This window comes from Corvus moneduloides, chromosome 28, assembly GCF_009650955.1.
Source record: "Corvus moneduloides isolate bCorMon1 chromosome 28, bCorMon1.pri, whole genome shotgun sequence".
Taxonomy (NCBI): Eukaryota; Metazoa; Chordata; class Aves; order Passeriformes; family Corvidae; genus Corvus; species Corvus moneduloides.
Genome location: NC_045503.1, coordinates 5,126,079 through 5,142,682, shown reverse-complemented (window position 1 = coordinate 5,142,682; position 16,604 = coordinate 5,126,079). Strand labels below are relative to the sequence as shown.

The 16,604-nt window shown below is 50.2% G+C and overlaps 1 protein-coding gene and 1 long non-coding RNA gene across 4 annotated transcripts; one reads left to right on the top strand and one right to left on the bottom strand.

The window, feature by feature from the left end:
- Positions 1-752: 752 nt before the first annotated feature.
- LOC116436037 lies at positions 753-1,618 on the top strand. The gene is made up of 2 exons (XR_004236910.1): positions 753-1,037; positions 1,123-1,618. It is a non-coding gene; the product is annotated as an uncharacterized LOC116436037 (long non-coding RNA).
- Positions 1,619-2,120: 502 nt separating this feature from the next.
- UHRF1 (ubiquitin like with PHD and ring finger domains 1) lies at positions 2,121-15,590 on the bottom strand. 3 transcript variants are annotated; one of them, XM_032093002.1, is made up of 17 exons: positions 15,512-15,590; positions 14,501-14,663; positions 11,611-11,874; positions 10,693-10,865; positions 10,082-10,297; positions 9,240-9,346; positions 8,883-9,069; positions 7,978-8,101; positions 7,796-7,903; positions 6,926-7,030; positions 6,260-6,366; positions 5,552-5,714; positions 5,312-5,449; positions 4,835-4,946; positions 4,556-4,713; positions 4,170-4,268; positions 3,416-3,562 (listed from the first exon to the last, which is right to left on the bottom strand). In XM_032093002.1, exons 2-17 carry the CDS (start codon positions 14,651-14,653, stop codon positions 3,416-3,418), a joined length of 2,361 nt encoding a protein of 786 aa, XP_031948893.1. In that variant the 5' UTR covers positions 14,654-14,663; positions 15,512-15,590. The 3 variants fall into 3 exon arrangements, with proteins under 3 accessions (XP_031948892.1, XP_031948893.1, XP_031948894.1); XM_032093001.1 differs by lacking the exon at positions 15,512-15,590 and having other exon boundaries at positions 2,121-3,562; positions 14,501-14,734; XM_032093003.1 differs by lacking the exons at positions 14,501-14,663; positions 15,512-15,590 and adding an exon at positions 13,623-13,677.
- Between the last annotated feature and the right edge of the window lie 1,014 nt (positions 15,591-16,604).

Here is a 16,604-nt window from a genome sequence, read left to right as displayed (position 1 = left end):
GACCGGGGGCACGGCAATGACCGGGGGGACAGAGGGACCGGGGGGACGGCAATGACCGGGGGCACGGCAATGACCGGGGGGACAGCGGGACCGGGGGCACGGCAATGACCGGGGGGACAGCGGGACCGGGGGCACGGCAATGACCGGGGGGACGGCAATGACCGGGGGGACAGCGGGACCGGGGGCACGGCAATGACCGGGGGGACAGAGGGACCGGAGGCACGGCAATGACCGGGGGGACGGAAATGACCGGGGGGACAGAGGGACCGGGGGGACAGAGGGACCGGGGGGACAGAGGGACCGGGGGCACGGCAATGACCGGGGGGACGGCAATGACCGGGGGGACAGCGGGACCGGGGGCACGGCAATGACCGGGGGGACGGCAATGACCGGGGGGACAGCGGGACCGGGGGCACGGCAATGACCGGGGGGCACGGCAATGACCGGGGGGACGGCAATGACCGGGGGGACAGAGGGACCGGGGGCACGGCAATGACCGGGGGGACGGCAATGACCCGGAGGGCAGCGGGGCCGGCGGGGCACGGCAATGACCGGAGGATCAGCGGGGCCGGGGGACGGCAATGACCGGGGGGACAGCGGGACCGGGGGCACGGCAATGACCGGGGGGCACGGCAATGACCGGGGGGACAGCGGGACCGGGGGCACGGCAATGACCGGGGGGACGGCAATGACCGGGGGATCAGCGGGGCCGGGGGCACGGCAATGACCGGGGGGCACGGCAATGACCGCGGCAGAGCTACGAGCCCGGGCCGGAGAAGGGGACGGGGCCGTGGGAGGCGCTGCCCGGGGACGCCGGGAGCCGGCCCTCGGTGCTCGGGGCTGGGGACACGCTGGGGACCGGGCACAGCTCGGGCGATGCCCGCCCCAGCACCGGCTCCAGGTGCTTCCAGCCTGGCTGCGGTTCCACCGTGCGAGCCCGCCGGGACCCGGAGCTATCGGGGCATTTGTCAACTCGCACTCGATTCCGCCCTCAGACCGTGGATTCTGCGCGCTGCCGAAACAGAAGCGGCTCCTAGGTTAGTTTCTTGCTACTGTCATTCCCTTCCCCAGTCTTTACCCAGGACACTTTGTTACCATTCCCACCTCGGACATTTACAACAGAAATGTTCCGGCAGCGAGGGGGAAGTGAAACATCACCCAGCAAATCATCTCCAGCGTGAAACACAATTCCTTTGTATCCACAGCCGAACCCGCTCACTTTGTAGCACAGGAATTTTAGGCTTTATAATTTGGGACAGATAATTTTGGCAGATCTCACCAGAAAGTGTCTAATTTCCAGAGGAATTCTAATTGTTGCTTTAAAAAGCCACTAACAGAACTGCACATTGGCACCTATGGAGGAAACAAAGGTTGTTTTTCAAGTTCCAAATAACAACTAAGTCAGTAAACGAAGGAAGTCGCTGCAGTTATTTCAGTTTAAATGCAAAAACACTTCTTCACTTTGAGTCACTCACCCCCAATTCTCCCCATTGCAATACAGAATAAAAAGTGGAAGGACATTTTCAATGAAATCTGAGTATCTGAAAGTGTTTAATGTTAACCCCGACCTTAAAATAAACTTATTTTAAAAAGGGCAGATGGTGCTACTGCCACTTAATTTCACAGCTTTTGTTTTTACCACCTTAATGTTACTTTATTTCCTTCATCTGCATTTGTTCAACCTCAGTGGTTGAATTCATTCCTCTGGTTCGTGGAGATGCTCACGCTTGTTCCTGTAACACCTCAAATACAATACAGGACTTGGCACTCGCAATAATTTTGGGGTTTATTCATTAAATGTACAAACAATTCCAACTGCCAGTTGATATTTGGATTTTAGAGCAGTGGAAATCTAATGGAAGTTAAATGAAAAGCTTAGGGCAGCTTTAGTTTTTAAGCTGAACATTACATATGCCCTCACTAGTGCCTAGTAGCAATTATGTCAAAGAATATCAAATGAGTATTTTCCAAATTTGCAGTGAAAAATCATAATGAAAATCACAGCCCTTAGAAAAATAAAAGGCTTGGCTTAATGGGACATAAATTCAAATTCCTGCAGAAGGAACTGGGTTTGGAAACCCACTTTGGATCAAAAGAATTGAAGGAGAACAGTTGACAACTAATTTGAAAAGATATTTATTTTGAGAACATCAATTTGCACATTATACAAAAAATTGACAAATTCATCAAAAAAATCCTATAAAATGTCACGGGGTTTTTTCCCTAACATATTAACATAATCACTTTCCAAGGGGTAAGAGTTGAGGAAACCAAAAAGAGGCACATTTGTTCCAGTCTGTCTGCAGTCAAGTGTGATTAAAAACGTCTCTGTCTTGCTGAGGTATCAAACTGCAAACTTTGGTAATGTCAGAAAGAGACCACGGGAGCCTTCTCAGAGGCATGGCCAATACAAAATGGTTCATAAAAAAGCCAGAATTGATTATATTTCATTTCCAGGTAGAAATGCAGTGAAACAAAGAAAAAAAACCTCCCTAATACACCTATCACTAGGAAACCTGATCCTCTGCAAATCCCCACTAATCACACACAGCTACAGTGATCCACGTTCCCAAAGAATCCGGCTGGCAAGTCACAACAATTCAGTGCTTATGAAAAAAAAAGATACTGATCGTGATTCAGAGCCCAGTCTTCCAGCAAAGGACAAAAGGCACTTAAGAATGGCTTTAGGAGATTCCACAACGGCATTTCGGGACAGGGGACAGCGCCTGGCTGAACAAATCCTTCCCTAAGAGAAGCCCAGTGAGGTAGTACTTCATATTGCTCCAACCACTTGGCTCTAAGCAAGCAGCCTTCTGGTTTTGAGATATAAAATTAGCAGGAAATGGCTTTTTGTCAAATGTATAAAACCCAGTTCTTACAAAAAATAGCAAAAACCCACTTGTGATACAAAGCCAGGAACCATCTTGTACAAATGGAGTATCAAAATGCTGCCAAGGTGATGCACAAGTCTACCTTGATGGCCAAATCCCCAGACAGTGAAGATTGTTCTAGCAACCAAGCCATTTTTGGAATAAAACATAAAAATAAAGGGGGCACACAGGGGCACTCTGAGAGCTTTCCTCATCATTAGCAGCCTCACCGGAAGCACTTTCAGTCCATTAGAAACAAATAATTCTGTGCTGATGAATGGCAGGTTTGAGGGGATGAAAAAAAAAATAAAAATGAGAAGTTCAACATAGAGAACAAAAACAAAATCCACGAACATACAAAAGGATAATCCTTGGAGTTTACAGTTTTTTTAAAACCAAGGAAGACTTAAAATCATTTGGGGGGAGGGGCGTGGGAGAAAACACAGACTACCATTTTTTTGTTTTAAATTAAGCCCAGGGGTAGGTTTGGGGGGAGGGAGGGAGGGGGGAGGGAGGCAGGAGGGAGGGAGAAGTGCTTTGGGGGATCACCGGCCGCTGCCGTAGCCAGGGAAGAGCTGGGTGAGGACGCTCTGCAGGGCCTCGTTCACCTCCATGCTGTAGCTGCGGCCCAGCTCGTAGCGGCACGCGGGACAGCTGAACACCGAGGCCTTGAAGGACCTGTCCAGGCAGTCCTGGGGACAGAAGCCAGCAGGGGTCAGGGATGGGGAGTTTGGCTCATCCGGCACAGCCCGGGCACAGTGAGACAGCCCCGAGATTCCTGGGAAAGGCCCAGAGCAGTGCGAGGCAGGAGGAGGGAACAAGAGCACTGCACTCCAGCTGGGAACATTCCTGCTGGACACAGCAGAGATCAGGGAATTCCAGCCTGCTTTGGGTTGGAAGCACCTTAAATCCCATCCAGTGCCACCCCTGCCATGGCAGGGACACCTTCCACTGTGCCAGGCTGCTCCAAGCCCCAATGTCCAGCCTGGCCTTGGGCACTGCCAGGGATCCAGGGGCAGCCCCAGCTGCTCTGGGCACCCTGTGCCAGGGCCTGCCCACCCTCCCAGGGAACAATTCCTGCCCAATCTCCCATCCAGCCCTGCCCTCTGGCACTGGGAAGCCACTCCCTGTGTCCTGTCCCTCCAGGGACTTCTCCAAAGTCCCTCTAAACCTGACTCATGCTAAAGGAGTAATTCCTGGCAAAAAATTCCAAACAAACCAACCCCCCTCCCTGTCAGCACCAAGGAGGCAGCTCCAGGCCCAGCCCAGCAGAGCCCAGCCCAGCAGAGCCCAGCCCACCTTGCAGACGTTGTGTTGGCAGACGGTGGTGACTGGCCGGAACACGACCTCCTGACAGCAAATACACAGAAAGGCCTCCTCCACTTTATTGAGAAATTTCTGCAAAGAGAGCATTCGAATCAACTTAGTGCTACTACTCCCTGAAAAACACATAAATCAACCCAAAACCCCACCCATTAAATGCAAGGGATTGCTTTGATCATAGAAAGATTTTCAACGAATCTTAATATGCAAAAGCCAGTCCCATTAAACCTGCTGGGGATGTTTACACTAAAATAAAATCATTTTAGGTCTGAGGCTGTTCTTTAACTTGGCCAAGGGTTTGTGTCTGGGGACACCACAAGTACAGCTGTCCCTTTATTTCTGGGGAAAAGGGCCCAATGTACCGGTCCGTCTTTGAGAGCTTCTAGGACTTCATTCCACAGTTTTTCGTTGGCTTCATCACTTTTTATAAGAGATTTCTGCTGGGATGTCAGCTTGTATGGCTCAACTTTAGTTTTCTTTGGAGTCTCTGCTGGGGAGGTGACGAGTTTCTCCTCCCCACCTGAAAGAAAACACAAAGATTTTTTTTAAACAGCCAACCAAGAAAACACCAGAAAAGAGCAACCAAGTAAAACGCGCAAAACCTCCAAGGCTTTCTCTTTCCACTTGCCTACTCCACAAACCTGCTGATTTCCTTTTCCTCTTCCCTTTCCCCGGGGTATCAAACTCATCATCTCCATTATTTTCTTTTTCCTTATCTTTGTTTGCAACAGCTTCCAAATATCCTTCAGGATACTGCAGGGAAACAAAACAAAGAGCATCCAATGCAAACACACCAGGTCAGACTTGCAGACCAAGACAGGTCCACAACTGACCTCTGGAGACCTGTTCCAGGGGCATCTTTAATCTATTTTAAGCAACAGATCCCTGCTCTAAGCACTAATGCAGCCTATAGAAATTCCATGCAAAAAAAAAAAAAAAAAAAAAGGTGAGCTTTGTCCTTTTAGTCTCCTGATGTACAAAAACAAACAACACAGCAGACTGGAAGCATTTGTGTCCCTCTCAGTCTCAATTTTTACCTAAGGATCATCCTCAGTAAGAACAGAAAAATCCCTGCTCTCCATCAAGTTTGGAGTCCAGGTGATGCCCCAAGGCAGTACCTGCATTGTCAGGCCAAGTTTTTTCATCCTGTCCTTTCCCTCTTTGGTCCAAGGAGCAGGTTCTTCATCGTCCCTTCTAAGCAGGTAACGCCACACTAGAAACCCAGATTTCCCTGTTTCAGGCCAGTATTTCACAACCTGAAAAAGTCAGAGCAAGTCCATCACACTCTGTAAAAACCCCCATGGCCATAACCACATCATCTTTTCCTAACTCAGCCAGCAAATCCCAGCCCTCCTTACCTTGTAAATGCCATCGTATCTGTTGCCCTCCACAGGAGCGTACTTGCTGTGTTTGCCTCCCTTGACGTTCCTGACCACCCGCACCGGCTTCCCCGCCCGCCAGTCCTTGGCCTCAGCCCCATGCTTGTCGTTGATGGGGGCACTGCAGTTCAGAGCCAGGGCTCTGCAAGAGACGCCAGAGTTCAGTGTATTTGCCTTAAATACCAGCACTGCCATGGAACCTGTGACACCTCTGAACACTGACACCTCTGCACTCCTTGAACCTCCTGATGGGGGCACATCTTAAACAGCTGATTACTCCTGGCATTACCCTAATGCACCAGCATAGATCACTTCCTCCACTCAAGTCCAGGCTTATCTGTAAGAGTAACAGCTCAGAATTACAAATGGTCTGGTCTCCCAAGGTGACCAGTGACTGCAAATGTCTTCAGAAGAGAGCAGAGCTCCTACCCCAATTTACTGCTCTGTTCCCTAAGTTTCAGCCAGTATTGCATGTGACACGAACACCACTCACAGCTCTGTCCCATTACAGTGCACTGAAAGGACCATTCCCATTGTGCAACTGATTGCAGCCTAAACCACAGCCCAGACCCAATTTTGACAGTTTTTCCACTTAGTCAGCTTCCTTGGATGCAAACAGGCCAAACAATTCCTCATGCTGACAGACTGCCAGGTCTGAGGGTAGAATGGAGCACAAACGTTGCCAACCTGTTCATGTTGGTGAGTTTCTGATCACAGGACTGCTCTGCCGTGCGTTTGTTCCCAGAGAGGTCTCGCCCTCCACTCCCTGTGTATGTGAAGGAATTCCCATGATCCTGAAATGAACACGGATGGTTTTGACACAGTCACAAAAAGAAATCAATAAAAGCAGAAGAGTCTTTTAACCAGGTAGGGTATACCTGCGGGGTAGTCTCAAAAAAGGAAAGATGCTTCCTGTGTTTAAGCTCCCAGTCTGGGCCAGTCTCTGGCTCTCCCTCAGGCTGCCAGGAAAGAAGGCCAGGGTGACAATGTCTTGTCACAACCCTGAGCAGTGCAAGGACCCCTGAGCAGCCCAGGGCTCACCCAGGATCTGCTGGAAGTGAAGAGCTGGCAGCACAGCCTGTGGGATTGTTCAAACTGTGGGTGCAAGGGAGACCTTGGAAAGTCAGAACTCCGGGACCAAAAGCTGACATAGGGATATTAAACTGGGTTTAGATGATCCTGTGGCTCAGGTGGTCACAGATTACTGTAGTTTTTCCTTGCCTCATTTCCTTCTGAAGAAGATAAGTGAAGATGGGCAAGTGTTTAATGTAGAGTACAATAAGTAACGAAGGCCAAACCTTTGTTTTAACAAGTTTGTTTGGTTCTGTGCATAAATAATCAGAATCCACTCACTATGTCATCTTCATATCCTCCTGCCAGCACCAAGGAATAGGCCCCATCGTTGCTCCTGCCGTGAATCCCTGCCACATGGGGCCTGTGCACCCCGGACTCGCTCACCTGGAAAACAAAAACGGGTTTGGAAGGCAACTGCTCTCAAAGGGCCCCACACAGGACTGGGCTTGGAGCTGAACTAACTGCGCTATTTCACATTTGCTTTCCATGTATCACAGGGTGAAACTGCTCTCACCGTTATCCTCAAAACAGCTCCAGACAGAAGAAAAATAAAAATGCCTCTAAAAAAATAAGCCATTAACTGTATCAGTAAATTGAACACATAGATAAGGTTTGTGGTGCACATCTAAAACTTTGGCTATTTCTTACTGAAATTGTTTATAAAAAGGCTCCAGGTACTTAAGAATAATACAGATATTAAATATTTGTATAAAGTTTTGAAAGGGTTGTAATAGCAACTTTCCCTCAATACTCACAAACAAGATCTGGATAGGCCAGTGCTTTTTTCTCCCCCAACTTTCTAACAGGACGAGAAACCTTCTGTTTCATATAAGTGGATATTTGAGACACCCTTACCAGAGCACACTACACACCTCCAGGACAAACTACTGGAAACAAATATATTTGCTTTGAGTTTTCTGAGTTACCAAAAAGAGCACTAAAGCAAAATAAACCAGCACTTGATGGGCCCAGACAATGCAGCATTAGTTATGGAACACTTGATCCAGACAAAGCCAGAATTCTTTTCCTTCTGCACTTCCATATCCAGTGACACACGCATTTCCAGATTAACTGTTTCAGGTTTCTTGTAAGAGCTGGATCATTCCCATTTTTCCCCACAGTAGGTCAGTCCAGGATTCAGCCTCATACCTGAACTCTGAATTTCCACATGGTGCCAACAGGAATGCCAGGAATTGGTCCATAGTGGTTGGAGGGGACAATGGTGCATTCCTTGGTGCGCCCAACACACGCCATGCCCTGGGCAGAGAGCAGGATCAGCCAAGAGCCCAAAGGAACAAACAAAATTCCAAGTAAAACAGCTTTGGACTGACCTTTCCCCAGTCTCTCCGGGAGGAGGAATTAGCAGATGCCATCTTTTGTTTCTTTTTACTTTCTTTTAATTTCTCTCCTGCTAAAACCACCTCACTTGCATCATTTCGACATTCAGGGCAATACCTAAAGTCAGTGAAAATTAACAAGTAGCAAAGCCTTCAGTTAGGAGAATTTCCTCCAAACATAGCGAGCTCTGTTACAATTTCCCCATGTGAAACCAGACAGGACATGGAAACACCTCCATACAGGAATTTGACCTACAACAGCTCCTGTCCTTGCACCAGGCACTGCAGATGTGTCAGGAAAGAGCTATGATATAAAATCATTGTATAAGATGTTGAAACAGGGCAGAGGGAATAAAGCAGTGCATTTCACTAACTCTGTATCTATTGAAAGATATATTTCACCATCCACATCTCTCACTGTACGTTTCATTTTCAAACCAGCCTGATCTGATGATGAGGCCTGGAACCTGCCTGCACTGGCCCATAAAAGCCACTGCACAGGTGAAGCTTCCCAACATCAGGTTCTCATTTGGTCCTCTTTGAGTCCCAGACTGGTTTGGGTGGGAAGGGACCTTAAAGCTCATCTTGTCCCACCCCGTGCCATGGCAGGGACACCTTCCACTATCCCAGGTTGCTCTAGCCCTGGCCTCAGGCAGGTATGTGAATTAAGCATCTAGATCCCAAAACCAGGAAAAGGAGTGTGCAAGCCACCTGGCTTAAAACCTACTCTCATTAAGCTCAAGAAAAGCTAAGCAGTTCTACCAAAAACAACCCCAAAACATACATACCCCTATACAGCCACAATATGGCCACTGAAGGGCAGCTTCAAGGCCCGGACCTCACTCTGTGCTCCTAATTAGATGTGCTTGTGACACCCCACAAACCTCCTCAGAACTTACCAGTCCTCATCATCTGGAATTCTGCTGAGGGGAGGGTTGAGGCAGTAGATGTGGAAGGCCATGTCACACTCGTCACACATGAGCTGCTTATCTGGATCCTGCTTCCCTCCACAGATGTGACAAGCACAGACCCTGCAGGTCTTGTTTGGGTTGTCCTTGCAGGCTTTACACACGGGTCCACTCTGTCCTGTGGGCAAACGGAAACCACACTCAGCAAGTGCCAAGATCCACTGGAAATGGTCAAAGGAGGCACAGCTAAATGTGTCTTGGAACTCTTAATCCTTTGATCCTCACAGAGGCAACTGGCAGAACATCACAAGGTAAGACAGACATGCAAGAACTCCACATCAGACTCACGTTTTGGGGTACCAAGACTGATGGGAGAAGCAGTGCCTGGCTCTTCAATTTTATAGATTTCATCCACTAATATAATTGTGCAGTCATTCAAGGAATCACCAGCTTCCCTAGAAGAAGTTGAGAAAAGAGATCAGACTTCATCCCACAGCTCGTGTTCACAACTGTGCATGCATCAGACTGCTCTGCTACTAAAAATCAAATCATTTCCATGCAATTAGAATTAACCCCATTTTGTCTCAGGGAGAATCCAGGCACTTGTAGCATTTCAATTATCTAGAGTGACTGTTCCCCCTGCCCCCAAATATATTTCAGACTAATTCTTCTCATATTTTATACCTAAAAAGTCAAAATCACTGCGGTGCAAGGAAAAAGGAGGAATATTCTGGAAACTCTGTCAAAATTACCTGAAACTTAAAAAAACATATCCTTTTTTTCCTGAAGTTGAGAGTCTCCTTCAGGAGAGAACTGGAATAATTTTTCATCACCTTTATAAAGTGAGAGTTCATTCTACATCATCCTATCTCCACAAAATACTACACTGCAGTTTTTGTAAAGCCATTAATGGATAATTAACACATAAACAATAATTTGCCTCATGGCTTTGCATCCTTTCAGCATTAAGTGAATCCGTGGATCAGCATCCCTTAAAGTGTCCAGTTCCTCAGTGGAAGCTAATCAGAACTGCAGTATGCTGAAGTTAATCACCCAAAAAGGACAGGCCACTTCTCATCCATCCCCAGCACTTCTGTTGCACCATTCTTTGCCAGCAGAGTCACTCAGACCTCAGAAAGCCGAGGCAGTGTTGGGGAATTCCATTTATTCCATGTTAGGAACTTGCTTACCCAAGTAATATCTTTGCATTGAGCTCCCTGGTCATTTTTGTTTCTCTTTTTTGCAGGATCTCAGCATCATACCAGAACCCCCTCTCCTTTGGCTCATCAGGGTTGTAGTTGACCATCACCACCTGCCCCACCTCCAGCTGGTGCCACTTCAGGATGGTCCGTGCCCGAGCCCGCACGTTACTGGAGCTCATCTGCACCACCCCATTCTCTGGATAACTTGAAGGGAGCAACAGAGAACAAAAATCCGATTCAACATCAGTTTTGAGGAGTAACAGGTTTTATGCAGACAGGCTGATTTTGCTGAGCAACACAAGGATAAAATCTCCTTCTCCCACACAGACACAGCCAGAACCAACCATTCTGACTTTGCTACTGTTGCCTCCCTTTAACACTTGGACACCAGCATTTCCTATGAATGCTGGTATCCATAAAGAAAAGATTCCAGTCCCCTGGAATTCCAACTGTAAAACCTTACAGTTACCAGGGCTCAATGACATCATTACTATGTCACTGCCCAGTTCTGTTTTAATTTGTGCAATATCTGCAATAAAATTTCTCATCAACAACATGATCCAAATGACTTTATTGGCCAAGAAGGCAACAAAACTCACTCTTCATATTTCACATGATAAATTACATCTTCTTCAGGGACAGCTGTGGGCTGGTCAGGATCTGTGCAGCTCTCAGTTGATTCACTGGTGGGTTTTTTCCTGGTTACATTCACAACCTGGGCTTCAAACCACGCCCCCATATCCGTGTCCCGAGCATCCACCAAGTCATTGATCTACACAGAGCAAAGTGTACAGCTCACCAAAAGGGATTTGCAAATTAAGCATTCATTTCCAATCTACTTGAAGATTTAACCATCTCAAGAACTGCACTGTTATCAAGATATTTAATTGATCACCTTAAGAATTAAGATTTCCTCTGCTTTCCTGGTCCTGTTGTGCAGCCCTACAGTCTGCTTAGGTTGAATTTGTAAGGTTATAAATCCATTCTACACCAGCACATGTAAAACCAGCCTTGTTATCAAGCCCAAACCATTATTGGCTAGTCTGTAACAGAGTTTCAAAGTGTCTTGCTCATAGTCTGGCAAAGACATCGCTAGATCTGTAATAAAATCCATTGAAACAGAGGAGTAAAATAATTCTGAACAGCTGCTTGAGACTTTCTTTTGTTCATTCAAGAAAAGTTTCAGCTTTGACAAATGTAGTGACTCCAAGGAAAAATATTGGGAAAAATTTTAAAAAATCAAACCAGACACTCTGAATGCTTTTTTTTTTTTTTAATCAATGAATGTATTGTAGTTTTAGTTGAAAAAAACTAAATATTTTGACCTACAGCATGTTGCATTTAATTGGTTTGTGGGTTGGTTGGTATTTTTGTCTTTGTTGTTGGAGGGTTTGAGAGGAAGAAAGGAACTGCCCACACAATTGGGGTATGAAAGATTTTCAGCAATTCCCCACCACAGAGGAACAATTGCCCTGGCAAGGCGCAGTTCTGAGGGCTCTCCGTTTGTGAGGACCCACCTTGTAGAGGCCGAAGCCGGGGTCGGTCCAGTCGGGCTGAGCTGCCGTGCTGGGCTGTCCCTCCAGCTCCAGGGCACCCTCCCCGTTGTGGGAGCTTTTGTCGGACTCGCTGGGGCCGGAGCCGCAGCCGGAGTCGGTGTCCGAGAGCTCCGAGTCCTTCTCCTTGCTCCCAGCAGGCAGCACGGCCGGGCTTTGTCTGACCAGCAGTTGAACAATATCATTCAGCCCCACGCTGTAATCGAACAGGGAGTGACCATCTTCCATCTGCAGGGAAAGCACCAAACCATCTGGTTATTGCCTCCATCGGGGCTGACTCCAACCACCCATCGTGCTCAGACTGGCTCTGCCCGCCAAGATCGACCACGTGGCTTTAAAACCTTTATCAGCCACTAACTGGGCCCTCCTTCTCTCTTATTCCTGCTATTTAAATGTTCTTTTTTCAATCACCCCGCAACCTGCGAGAGCAAGGCTTCCATGCTGCCCTGGACTTGCTACCCAGCCTCTATGAGATCTGGAAAAGTTTTCAGCACATTCCCTAGGAACATCAACTAAACAACTACAGATCCCCCACATTCTCATCAGGATTCAAAGAAAATTCTACACTACCTACAAACACAAAAGGAAATAATTTCTTCCTCAATTCAGACACATCCCAAATGCTACTGCAGACTGGTCTTTGTATTTTAATTGTGCGTGATCCAGATCGTTGTTACACCACCTCCATTAATTGTAGCATTAAGTAGAAGCCAAAGAGTTAATCACACACTCGTCTCCCGGCAAACACACATTTTTTCCATTGAAAGTAAAATCAAAAAAGATTCAATTCAACTTGAAACTACCCAATCGCTCTTTAGCGTAGCCAGGTGTGTCCTAATTTCACACCCTCTCTAATTTTAAGAGTTTATCTAGAGTTATATGCAAGTTTGGCACGGTTTGTAGTCAAATCAAGACCTAGTCCCTGCAAAAAGAGAAGTGCAGAGGGAGAAAGAGGTCCCTCAATAACCTCTCAAAAGCTCTAAGGAGCACAATCATTTTAGAGTTAACATGCAAGGCTGGAGCCCACGGAGCAGTCAGAAGTTCAGACAAGCTTCCCCACATATTTAAGGTCTGACTAAGAAATTATACAGGAAATGATCATCCCCTTCCAGCCCAAACCACCAGAAAAAGCAGTCCCTGGAGCTTTGTTCTCTATCAGGGGGAAGCAGAGCAAAACCACAAAAATTTACACTTCACAGGAATCAGTATGATAATCCAATTCTGATTTATGGCATCAAATGGCTATGGAACAATCCCTGGAAATCTGACTGCACAGGAAGAGATCTGAGCATTTTGCTGGTTTAGAGATGAAAACTCCTCGAGCTATGTAAGAACACACCAGAAACTGGTTGTTTCTTCTTAACCAAGAGACAATGTCACACACATGGAAACAACACCAGCACAGGACTCAGTGACAACAGGTGCAAACCGAAATGGAAGAGCACAGGAACAGGACAGGAAACCACAGGAGTTCAAAGCACAGCCGGAAAGAAGAGCCCGGGACTGAAGACAAACCTCTAACAAAGGAGGCAGGTTTTAACTACCAGCTAATTTTCTAACCCCATTTAAAAAATGTTCATGAGTAAGAAACTGAACATTTCCAGGGATCCCAAAAGCCAGACAAAGCACAGTGGGAACAGGGCCTAAGAGAGGCTGGATCACGCTGGGGACCGTTTCTGCCTGAACTAAGGAATACTGGAACTGCAGGAGGAGGGATTCCCTTTGTAGAGCAAGTGCATCCTGACCGAGAAGTCACCGCTTCTCCTGAAAATCTGTTTTACCCCGGTTGTCTGCACAGACTTCAGGCTAAGGCTGACAAGTGGCACCTGCCCTGAACCAATCCCCTCTTATCACTTGATTTACAACACAAATGGGTAATTAATGCATCTAACCCAACAGAAAGGTGCGTTACACCCAACAGCCCTTCAGAGGTGTTTCACCATCCTACAAGCCTCTTTTTATATTAGAACTGGTACCTGAGCTTAGATTGAGGCTAGTCCAGGTGTTTCCATGTTCTACAGCCACACCTGCTAATTACAGAGTACAGTTAGCACAAGACTGCCTAAAACAGAAAGAAAAGCAACTAGAAAAAATTGTCCATCTCCAGCCAACTCAGTATCTCACTGATTTTTCTGAAATTAAATCCTCTGATCAACCAATCACCAGATCAGGAGTTTCCCTCGCACGAAGGTTTAGCAGCATAGGATTAGGCAGAATATAGCAACTGTATTTTAAAATGGTTTTGATTGACTTCAGTGCTAATTTAGTTACATTATTAACTCACAGGAAAGAAAACAGTTGTACAACAGCGATTGTAAACGTATTATTGAGAACATAATACACCACTGAGCCACACTCAAGTGCTCTGTACTTAGTGAGAATTTGACATGAGAGCCGAAGAACTTCAAAATCATGAGTTGCTGATCCCAATTTACAAAGAAAAATGAGATCTTCACGGCTCTCAGAGCGGTGAAACGTGCAAGGCTCAAAAACATTAAGCACTTTAAAGACCATAAAATTACTGGTAATTTTCAGACACTTCATAAAGGCGATGTCAAGGCAGAAGAGCAACACATTAGATGGAAAATAGTAAGGGAAAGTAAGAATAAAGGCTACTCTGCAGCTGGCTCCTCTCCTTGCAAGCCCACGGGAGGAGCAGCGCGGGAAGGAGCCGGGGGATCACTAGATGGCAGCAAAACCCCTCATTTCCACGCAATTAAAAATAAATAAATTAAAATATCCGTCCTCAGCTGGAGGGGGAGATGAGCGGGGGGGAGGACGGGGCCGGGCGGGGGTGTCCGTGCGCTGCGCTGCTGCCGGTCCGAGGCTGTCAATCGCCCCGCCGCGCCGGTACCTGCTTGCCGCGGTAGAAGAGCCGCTGCCGCTGGGGCTCCACGCCGAACACCTCGTGTATCCGCAGGCGCAGCCCCTCCACCTTGGTGAGCTTGGAGAGCGAGTCGACGCGGTGCGTCTCGCTGCCGTCCATGGTGCGCACCTGGATCCACATGGCGCCGGTCCTGCCCCGGGAATGGGGACCGCGCTCAGGCAGCGGCACCGGCGGGGCGGGCCCGGGGCCCCGCGGCCGCGCCGCCCTCACGCGCCCGCCGCACGCCATTGGCCGGCGGCCTGGCCGGCTCGGGCGCTGATTGGCTGCGGGGAACAAGTCCCGCCCCCCCACGCGGGAGCCTAACGGCTCCGCTCGCGCCGACCGTATCTCGCGCCACAATTGAAACCCGCCCGCCGCGCCCACGCGCCAAGTCTCGCGCGATCATGCAAATGAGATATGGGATAAAGGGGGGGGGGCGGGGGGAGCGCGTGGTCTTAAAGGGGCCGTCACCGGAGCCCGCCCGCGCCCCCGGCGCGTCCCCGCGGCACGGCGGACACGGCGGGGCCGCGCCAGCCGCGCACAACCCGGGCCGCGGCCCCTCGACCCGCACACCCACCCCGGGGCAGGAGGGGAATCGTGGGGTGTCAGCGACCCCCGCCGCGCCCGGAACCGCCCCAGCCCGGCCGCGTCATCCCCGCGCACCCCGCGGGGCGATGCCAATCCCCGGCCCCGCAGGGCACCGGTGCCGCCGGCACCGCCCCTGGAGGGCACACCCCCCACCCGCGGGCCCGTCCGGGGGCGGAGGTCGGTCCCGCTGTCGCAGCCCCGAGCGACGCGTCCCCTCCGGCGCACCCGAACCAGCTGTCACCGCCCGGGAACCGCGGAGCGCTCCCGCACCACCCCGGCGCGGGCAGGGCGGGGAAAGCCCTGCGCCCCTCGCTGTCCTCCCGCTCCCGGTGCCACCGGCCGCTCCCCGGCCCGCCGCGGGATCGCGGGGCGGTGGCGGTGCCGGGGTTTGGGGGGTCCCGGCGGACTCACCGGGGTGCGGTGCTGGAGCCGGTGCCGCGCGCGCTCTCCGCGGGCTTTGGAGTTTGGCGCGGAAAAGCCCCGTGCGCGCCCCGCGCGCGCCCATTGGCCGCCGCTGGCGGGAACGCGCGGCCGGGGCGGGGCCGCCGCCGCCTCCCGGGACCGGGGGGACCCTGGGGGGGGAACGGGACCGGGAAAACACCCCCTGGAACCGGCACTCCCGGGGACGGCAACGGGGATCCCCCGACAGCGACCGGCCTGGCGTTCCCCGCTCTGCTGCGCGGGGGTGGTGGGGGCGAAACCCCCCAAATCCCCAAGGGCTCCATCATCCCTCAACCCCCGGGGCCGCAGGCACGGTGCCGGTTATTGTCCTAAAACAATAGGACGGTGAGCCCCAGAGGGAGAGGAGACTCCAATGACCCCCCTCTGACAGCCACCCTTCCCCGAGGTGTCTTGTCCCCCTGGGGGGCTCCAGGGCCTACCCTGATGCGAATAAACCGAATAATCCGAATGATGCGAATAAACCGAATAACCAAATTCGAATAAACAGAATAAGCCGAATAAACCAAATAATCCGCAAAAGGGCTCTAACTCCCCAGGCCGTTAGCTCCAGGGGGGCTTGTGGGGCTTGTGCAGGGCCCCACTGGTGACAACGTGGCCTGGGTGACACGGCAGGGCCACGGTGTGGCCGCGTGAGCTGGCAGAAAGGGCTGTTCTGGGAGGATGTTTGTCCCCAAGACCGCTGATGCTATGAGGAAATTAAAAACGATAATATTTGCTTAGAGCAACCATTGGATGGGGGAAAGCGTGGCCAAGAGGCCCCTGAGAGAAGTCTGCTCGAAGAGAAGGATGAAAGGCCGCGGACTGGCGTGTGTGGGGGCTGCGGGAATGGCGGCGCTCAGCGCGGCCGGAACAGCCCCGCCGAGGCTGCGCCCGCCCGGCCCCGCGGACAAAGGAGCACGAGGCGCGCGGGAGGCCACGGCAAACCCCTGTTTCCCGTGTTCCCCTTCCCCTTCCCCACAGCGCTCACCTCTGCGCTAGAACATAGCAAACCAGCGGGATGTGGTGCCCTCCCGCCCCCGGGTTTGCCGGCTGCCGGAGAGGA

Coding starts and splice junctions, on each gene's coding strand:
- UHRF1 (XM_032093002.1), bottom strand. CDS start 14,653: ATGTGGATCCAGGTGCGCACCATGGACGGCAGCGAGACGCACCGCGTC. Junction 10,866..11,610: donor CCGGCTTCGGCCTCTACAAG/GTGGGTCCTCAC, acceptor TGCTCTGTGTAG/ATCAATGACTTGGTGGATGC. Junction 5,715..6,259: donor AAACTCACCAACATGAACAG/GTTGGCAACGTT, acceptor CGTCTCTTGCAG/AGCCCTGGCTCTGAACTGCA.